The sequence below is a fragment of the Eucyclogobius newberryi genome, unplaced genomic scaffold, assembly GCF_026437365.1.
Source record: "Eucyclogobius newberryi isolate DKJ021-1_F unplaced genomic scaffold, fEucNew1.0.hap1 SCAF_17, whole genome shotgun sequence".
NCBI classification, from domain to species: domain Eukaryota; kingdom Metazoa; phylum Chordata; class Actinopteri; order Gobiiformes; family Gobiidae; genus Eucyclogobius; species Eucyclogobius newberryi.
Genome location: NW_027315801.1, coordinates 817,350 through 826,669, shown reverse-complemented (window position 1 = coordinate 826,669; position 9,320 = coordinate 817,350). Strand labels below are relative to the sequence as shown.

Here is a 9,320-nt window from a genome sequence, read left to right as displayed (position 1 = left end):
CATTTGGGTCCTGGCTAAAAAATATATATTTGGCAATGCTAAATGTTATTGTAAGCCATTATACTGTATTTTAATAAAAAAGAAGGAAAACAAAACACTGTTCTGGCAGTGTATTGTCACAAGGGAGATGCCCCTGAGTTCAATCGCCAAGGTTACGTTATTCTGTGCAAAGTTTTGAATATGAGATGCCAAAACAAAGGTACTCAGAGCTTGTTTAAAGGTCAATAACAATACAAATAAGGCCGCAGTTATTTTATTACTTGGTTTACGGATCCGCCGCACTTAGATGATTGATTTCTACAATATAACTACAATTAATTATTATAAAACATTTTTGTAAAGTACTGCCGACAACGCAAAATAGCATTAAATGAAATCGGTATCAAGTCAAAAGATAAGAGCGCATGAAGAAATGTTTTGCCAAAATGCTGCAGGAGTCTGTGACGGTGCCGCTCTGTCCCTGCGCACGGTCCCGGCGAGAGCGCGCGCCCGTTTCCCTGTCTGCTGCGCGCCTTTATATCGCAAATGCACATTTTAAACCCGTTTACCACATTTTCTCCAGCGCGTTTTGCCGTGACTAAGACTGCACACTTAGAAGCGTGAGTTCTATTAATGCAAAACACGCGGAATCTACTGTTACACTCACCTGCGCGCCGGATCAGATCGGACAGAAAGCAACACTAACCTGACTTTACCTCTCTCAGATTGGACACGGCGGAGGACGAGCGCCCGCCAGGCCACGGCGTGAGCACCTCCAAGCTGGGCCTGCGGGGGCTGGAGGAGGAAGAGGAGGAGGTGGACGGTGACGACGAGGAGGAGGAGGAAGGCAGCATGACGGAGCGCTCCCACGACGAGGCCCCCGAGTCGCCCTGCCCGCTCACCGCCGGGGCCCCCGAGTCCCCCTGCCCGCTCACCGCCGGGGCCTCTCCGCTCACGACGGGGGCGTACGAGGAGGAGGAGGAGGAGGAGGACGCCGCCCCGCTAGCAATGAGCTACGAACACACGCGCAGGTGAGCTAACCGGCTGATCGGTAGCATAGCACGGTCTGTTCCCAAGGGCTTTTGGAGGAGGAGCCAAATGAGCACGTTAAAGGACACATTCAAATGTTCCTGATGTGTGATGTCATCGTGTATTTGTGATATTGAGATCGGCACTGTTTTTGAGTCCACAAATCATCGCTAGACAGGTTTTGCAGTCAAATCACGAGCGTTACAAGTGCAGGGCTGTGTTAGCATGTTGGACAAAAGCTAGCAACTGTTTATCTCTCTATGTAATGCCCTCTGTAGCCAGTAGAGGGAGCTGAAAGTACATTCCTAGCATGAGAAAAGTGTGGCATTAAAGTTTTTAAACACTTTTCTTTTGGTTCTGAAACATGGGATGCTAAAGTTGAGCTAATCAAGAGCATGTTTAAAGGACAATAACGATACAAATGATGCTAAATATTTGTCCTTTAAAGTTGTGAGTCGGACATAGTGGACTTCAGCTTTACAGGCAAAATCGTATCACTTGGATCAATAACGCAATGATTTATATTGCAACAAATTAAATAATTAAATAAACACCAAGACACAAAGGTCCTTCAGCTTTAATAAAAACTTTAAAAAGTCATAGTTTATTCAAGATTTTTCTTAGTCTAAATTAGCCTTGGTTTTGTCTCTGTTAAGTTTATTTTTAAAGTTTATTTTAACGCATGGATGTTTGGCAGGCATATTTATTTTAATATAACTGAAATTGTTGTTTCAAAAAGTATATTCAAACATCGATATTGCAGTATGAACAGCCATCTCGTGATCATTTCCAAAATCCTGCAGCTCTACTCCACCAGTATGACTGTCTTACTAAAATAACCCAAGTAAACACTATTTTCTTGCTTTTTCTCTAAACATTCTCAAACTAAGATTCCTTTTCTCCGTCTAATAACTTGTTCCTATCTCTTTCTTCTTTCCCTGCCATCCCATTGCATTGTAACCATCCTTATCACTGCTCATGCCCGTTGTCCACACGCCCTCTCCTTCCATGGCGCGCCCACTCATTGCTGCGCAGGTGCTTGGAGGAAGGGGCTCTCCTGGACTTAGAGGGGCTGCCCAGCTTTCCCAAGAGCCTCCAAGGGCTGAGGAAAGGCCCCAGTGAGGAGCAGCCCTTCGATGTTAAAGACATTTTTAACACCTCGCTAGAATCAGAGGCTTTGAAAGAGACTTTGTACAGACAGGCTAAAACGCAGGTATGTGCTGGGCCCGAGGCAAATACAAGACTGGTGTTTGCTGGTGTTGTATGTTCAGATTGAAGTAGTCTCTCCTGACTACTATTCCTAATACTGCCGGGGAAACGCTTGAATGACCCCACAGTGAAGACGGTGCATTTACCTGGTGGTCTCTTGTGTTACAGGCTTATGCAATGATGCTGTCCCTGTCGGAGAACAACCCTCTGCACGCACCCTCCCAGAGCTCGCTGGACGCTTGGCTGAGTATGGGCGGAGGACCGTCTGAGACAAGCAGCTTTCACCCACTCAACCACATCTGAGGGCGGGGCAGAGGGGACAGGGGGGGGGGGAGAGCACAAGTGAAGGAGACAATGGGGTTTGAGACACAGAGACAGTCTGTCTCAGAGACAGCTTGTCTCGGACCCTGTCCACATGAAGGACTGCTCTGATGTCCCCTTTCCACACCTACAGACACTCTGAAAGACTGTTCAGCCTCCACAAGCACTGCATTTGTAATGCATGTCCACCAGGTGGCACTGTTTCACTGGAGTCAGCCTGGAGCATAGCATTGGACTGTCTCTCCCCACTGGTCACTGAATTCTCACTGATGTTCTTTAAGTTGCAACTGCAGAATCAGCATTAGCACCAGACTAATCTGAACATCCACATGATTTGAATTATAGCACAGATGAAGCTGAAATGTGACTAAAGTGATTTTATTCATCTCCCGTGTGAACAGAATTGATTTGAATCTCATTTTGCTTGTTGCTGTTAGATACCACAGTATTGTTTGAGCACGTCTGTGCTTCATGTTAATATTATTATTTCAGAGAAGGACCAAATTGTATGATACTGTCATATGATGTAAAGTAGTGGTAGCTGATCATGTGCCAAATAACCCACCGAATCCTTTGGTTCTCTGACAATCATTTGTTTTTCAGAGCGGCTCGTAGTTTTCACTTCACACAGAAACATTGATTTTGCGAGTGTGTATTTATTAATTTGTAGATTTGTGTTTGAAGTAATGAATTTTATCCCTATGTTGTAGAAGGAACAGATGTGTATCCAAACACAGCAGAGCTTCTGAGTCTCTGCGTGCCAAATTGGAAACAACTTTTTAAGTTACTGCTCTTATTTATATACATTTTAACCGTAGTTAGCTTTTGTTCATCCCCCTTGGCCTTATCTGGTCTTTTTTCTGTACTTTTACCCAATATGCAAATTGTTAAATATAGTTTAAGTAGTATTGGGGCAAACTGTTCCATTGGAAACCTGGAAAATGCCCCGTTGATTTGTCCCCCGTCCGTCATTTTCATCAACATTTGCCCATCATGGAAAACCCAACGGCCTAAAATACACACTAACTCCTCAAAGTCCTCTCAGATGGTCAGTAGTCCCTCGTGTCACTGTGGCTGACTGTAGATAACTGTAGATAGACCAGAATTGTCGCCTTGGTTCTGTCTTGTACCTGAACTACTCCTAATGCTGTATCTTTTCAAAAACAAGCACTTAAAAACCACACGGGACCAAGCCACGCGTGGCTCTGGTCTCCTGGACGTCACCAACAGTACATGAATAAAAGCACTGTATTTTCTTTCCTTTGGACAGCAAGGGGCAGGGTAACGCGTACAATGTTGCAGCGTCTTGTCATGTTTTGTATGGTTCTACTGATAAAAGGATGTCGCTCGTCCAGATACATCGTTTTCTCGCTGAATGGGCAGGGTTTCGCGCTTAAACGTTTGATAAAAGTATCACATTTCATGCAGTGGCCATCGTTCACATTTTAGAGCCACAATCAATGTTTGTGCGTGTGTCACAACAGTTTAAAATGTGATTGTTTCATTTAGATTGAAAGGAAAAGCCTCAATATTCAATACAGATTTCAAGAGGACAGTGGTAAAAAAGCTGCAACACAAATGTAACTTTCTTTAAGGTGAAACACAACAGGCAAAACCCTTTTTTTGGTCAGATTGCTCTCTCAACATCAAGGATTTCACACGGAAACAACTAAATTCTCCAATCCGCACCTAAACATTAGAGTCTAGTGAAGGTGTGAGGACTTTAAAGGAGACTCATAATGTTTCTTTGTTTTTGTTTTTTTCAACAATAACTCAACTAGATCATAATTTTACATTTTGTCCATCGAAAAACAGAATGTTGATCTAAAACAGCTTGATAATAGAAACGGGTCCATTGACTTTCTGTTCAAAACTGCAGAACTTATTAGCCCCGCCTCTGACATTTCACTGGACCAAGCAGTAGATTAATAGTTATTTAGTCATTATTATTATTGGGAAATGACTACGCAATAATATTTTTGTGTCTTAATTTCTCAAATAAATGCAACTGAGTGCAGGGATGTGGATAGGGGGTAGGTGAAAACAGTGATTTTCTGAGCACTCTAACCTGGAATATATGTCAATACAGGACTACTCAAACATGCAGGAAAAACACGGAGGAGCTTCACGCTTTACCACATCAAAACATTCATAATTATTCATGATTTTTTAAGTGAACAAAAATCCAATTCAGATGACTTTTCTGTAAACTACTACCAGCCTCAATGTAAACAGACATTCTGCGGTCGAAATGTGTTTGTGATGATGACATTAGTCTGTAGCAAGACACCTACTGTTTCCTCATGTTTCATTCTTACTGTCACCAGCAGAGGGCGTGAAATATCGATAGAAAGTAGAGCTGCGATCGTAATTGTATTTTGACCATCAATATTGTTATCTTGACTCAACTCACTCTAATAAATACATTCAATAAGAACTTTTTATAACAACAATAGCATAATAAACTCAAAAATGGCAGATTTTCACCAATAATTCTGTGTACGTGTAAATATTTGACATCTAGATGCCTTCAGTTACCATATTTCAACCTTTATTTGGTTAATAGCATCTTAAAAGGTCTCAGTGTTCAATAGAAGTAATAGCTTGACTCGTCGAGAACTAAATCATTCGTTAGCGAGAGCCCCAAGACCAAACCACAATAACGTAACATATGTCAGTTTGAAACCGAGAGACGTGAAACCCTGTCCATTTTGGTATCGAGTAAATCCTTCAGTGTGATAAGGCTGACATTGGTTTTTATGTAATTATTTCATGTCATGGACTACTGTAAGAAGTATGCGCTGTGTAAAGCCAACACATCCGAGGCATTTGGAGATTTTCCGTCAAAAGGCTGCTGAGATAAGTCGGCAAAAAGAACACGGTTGCTGTACCCAAACTGTTACAGGAGAAATTTAAATATACACATCGTTTCATTTGAACTGTATAGTATTTTGAAGAATGGTGCATTGTCTGAAGAAGAAAAAAAGCGTGGAGGATATGGGTTCAATGGATGGTGCTTGTTTGGTTTGAGTTGTATATTGCCTCTGTTATGTTTATGAAAACAAAAAGATCTTGTGCATGACGTGTTTAGCAGTCATAATGATGTCCATTTGTGAAACGTGTATCGAATCAAAAAATGAAGAAAAAAAAGAATAAAAACAAATCCGTAGATGCACTTATTGTACATGTGGGTAGGTTAGTAGGTTTGACTTCAAGTTTTGGACTGCCTTACAGATTTTTGGGCAGGGACCTCGGAGAGACATGGGAGCAGAGATAATTAAAACAAAAAAAGATTGTAGAATAATATGGAACAATTCTGAAATTGCAGTTCTTTTGATGCTTGTGATTATTGAAAATGTACTTTAGAGAAATTTCCTTGAAAAGATATGACTCTGATGTTAATTCTGTAGAATAGCGATGTATACCAAATGTAATCTTTCCAATGCTATGAAGAATTTATACATGAAATTGATATGCAATAAAACCTGTGTGCTTTTTAACACGAGATCCGCTCACTGTGTAATCAAAAGTGCCATTTATATTGTGCATAAAGACAAGCCGACGTGACCAGAGTTGACACTGAACACACTGAGCGCCTCCATATTTCAGAAGAATCAACCATTACATAAATGTTTGTTTGTCTTTATTGGGATTATACATTATAACAGCTCAGCACAAACACTTCGATCACACAAACTGAAGTCAGGCGAGACCCAAAGAATGATCTGTAAAATGTGACAATGCACTTAAGACTTTCCATTGGGCTGAAAAAGTGGAGGGACTTGAAAACAAAGAGCAGTTCCAAATTGTCCTGCAGGTAACAATAAGAACCAAAAAATGATCAATGAAAATTACTTTTTACGGGCCAAACAGCAGTGCGGAGTACCCAACCTTTTTGGAGTCCCTGGGAGGGGCACTGGACAGTGCACCAACCGAGGTTAGACTCCATTGTTCTACTGGGGGACTTCAACGCCCATGTGGACAATGACAGTGGCACTTGGGGAGGGGTGATATCGAGAAGAACGGCTTCCCCGATCTGAACCAGAGCAGTGTTAAGGTATTGGACTTCTTTGCTAGACACACATTGTCTATAACGAACACCATGTTCAAGCACAAGGGTGTCCATCAATGCACATGGCACCAGGACACCCTAGGCCGGAGATAAATGACGAGAGATCAGGAGGAAGCCGGACTTGGCAGACCCAAGCACATTGTGAGGGTCTTTTGGGAACGTCTTGTGGAGCCCTCTGTCAGCAGGGTCTTCAACTCACACCTCCGGGAGAGCTTCGCCCAGATCCCGGGGGAGGCTGGGGACATTGAGTCTGAGTGGACCATGTTCACAACCTCCTCGATAGGTCTCAGGTGCCGGTCACAGTGGCCACCCCCGAACCCAGTAGGGAGGTCAGGTCTTTCAGGCATCTTTGGGACTCCAGAAGCAGTTGACTGGTATCGGCGGGCCAGGCCTACTGCAGCTTGCACTGTCGCAGAGGCAAAATCCCGGGGCTGGGAGGAGTTCGTGGAGGGGGAAGCAGTGCTTCGCTAGCACCGTTTATGGTGCGGGTGGAAACGTGTTGACCTCGACTGGGGATGTCATTGGATGGTGGAAGGAATACTTTGAGGACCTCCTCAATCCTACTGTCACATCTTATGAAGAAGTAGCAGAGACTGAGGACTCGGAGGAAGACTCGTCCATCACCAAAGCTGATGTCACTGAGGTGATTGACAGGGCTCTGGGGGTGAATGAGATACGTCCTGGATGTTGTAGGACTGTCTTGGCTGACGCAGATGGACGGATGGATGGACAAAAAGGAGTAAAGCTGCTGTTAAAAGACAGTTCCCATTTCAAAGCTGAAGCATACAATACAAAAAGGTATATTTTAAGACTTGTAATTAACTTAAAACAAACTTCCATAATGTTTTACATGTCCAAAAGCTTGAAAGTTCCCTTTTATCAAGTAATACATTTAAATATTAGAATTACTCAAGGTAAATGTAAATTATTAAACAAAAAGCCAATATTATATCATCTGCTAAGTAAAATAAAACAAAATCTAATCTAACACGCAGAGAATCAAACACGGGAAAAAGCAAAAAGGACTATGATTACTCACCACTCGTAAAGCTGTAAGAAAGTTAAACTGGAGTCCTTTTATAAAATAGTATTCAACTCCGCCAATGACACTCACCACACTATTAATTAATAGTTTTAGCATTATTTGAACATAAAAAGTGAGAGAAGGTGAAAGAAGATCCTCACGTGTGTCAGTGTTTAAGGTTGAGCTATACTTTGAGTGATGTTCTCTATTTAACACGCTTTGCACAAAAGATCTCTTTTGTAATTATAAAAAGGAGTGAAGCTGCTGTTGAAGGACAATCCCCACTTCAAAGCTGAAGCAAACATCACTAAAAAGTATATTTCGAGACTTGTAATGAAGTTAAAACAAACTTCCATAATCTTTCCATGTCCAAAATCTTTAAAGTTCCCTTTTTTCAGGTGGTTGACAAAAAGGAATAAATGCAGAAAAATCAATACAGTCAGTGATAGTCATTATTGATTGTGAAAAGGTGATTCAGAAAAACTTAAAAGAATCACTGTCACCATAGATTTACACATTGTGGAAAGTGGACTCGTGTAACAATTAAAAAGTATTAGAATTACTCAAGGTAAATGTAAAGGATTAAACAAAAAGAGATTATTATAGACATGTGCTCTCCTTCAGTCCAATGAGCCAATCACAAAGTAGTTTAGAGATGGAGATTGATGGACACGAGCAATTACTCCCAATTAACATTTCTGGAGGGTCCACATCCTGCTCGTGTCCATGAAGATGTGATTGCTTTACCTGGAATGTTTTGCAGGATTATCAATTTAGCTTTTGTTTAGTTACAAGTGTTTTTATTTTTCTACAAATTTAAAACGTGTATTCTTTCTGTGAGTGTTACTGCGTCACAGGGGCCTCATTTAGAAAGCTTGTTGCACACTCGGTGCATAGGCCACGCTCTGCGTATTCTTTTTCAGAAATCATGGAGAAAGTGGTGTTCAGCCAGATTACAATGTTCCCACTTTTAAACATGTTGAAGAGCAGATCACAGGCAGCATGATTATCCTCTGTGAGGTGCACGGGTCCACTTGAGCTTGAAATCTTTCACTCCCTTGCGATGAATTTCATCTTCAATCTGATCGAAACACAACACATTTCACACACAAGTTGAAACATTTATCTTCTCAAAGAAAGTTAACTGTTCTTTATTTACTTGCTGTTTTATTTGGTTGTAAATTGCTGGCTCTGAAAGGTCAACACCAGCCTGGAGCTTCAGCATGATACGACTTTGTTGCACCTCGGCTAAAGATGACAAGACGAGCTTGTAGGTCATGTTTACAGACAGTAAATGTGCAGATGGAAAAGATGACCAGGTTCTCTCACCTTTGTGGCAGATGAATGGCAATGTAGAAGAGATTGGATGATCGTTCCACAAATATGATGACATTTCCACAGCCCAGTGTTGATCCCCATTATAGTTGTCTGGACTACGGGACTGCCAGTTTCTGAAATTGCTTTGACTCCCGTCGGACCACCTCCAGGGCTTTCTGTTCAGGCCGATCCACACAACTGCGTCTGGATAGAGGGAGGTCACTGCAGTGTTCTCAGTCTCATCTTCGATCATGGCCAGGTCTGTGTAGTGCTGTCTGCAGTGGCTCTGAGCATCCTCCCAGCTCATGGAGGTGGAGACCAGGGTGTAGTTTTTCTGTCCTGGTGTCAAGGGTCCTGTAATGTAAAATG

General features: G+C 42.0%; 1 protein-coding gene across 8 annotated transcripts in view; it reads left to right on the top strand.

The window, feature by feature from the left end:
* Window positions 1-3,971, top strand: part of prdm16 (PR domain containing 16) — a 378,806-nt gene extending 374,835 nt beyond the window's left edge. For 6 of the 8 annotated variants that reach the window (XM_072448686.1, XM_072448682.1, XM_072448680.1 and 3 more), the window contains 3 exons: window positions 705-1,010; window positions 2,044-2,221; window positions 2,386-3,970. In XM_072448686.1, the coding sequence (XP_072304787.1) occupies window positions 705-1,010; window positions 2,044-2,221; window positions 2,386-2,520 (619 nt within the window). In that variant the 3' untranslated portion in view covers window positions 2,521-3,970. Of the gene's footprint in view, window positions 1-704; window positions 1,011-2,043; window positions 2,222-2,385 lie in introns of all 8 variants that reach the window. The other 2 variants (XM_072448679.1, XM_072448683.1) reach the window with 2 other exon arrangements.
* The last annotated feature ends 5,349 nt before the right edge of the window (window positions 3,972-9,320 follow it).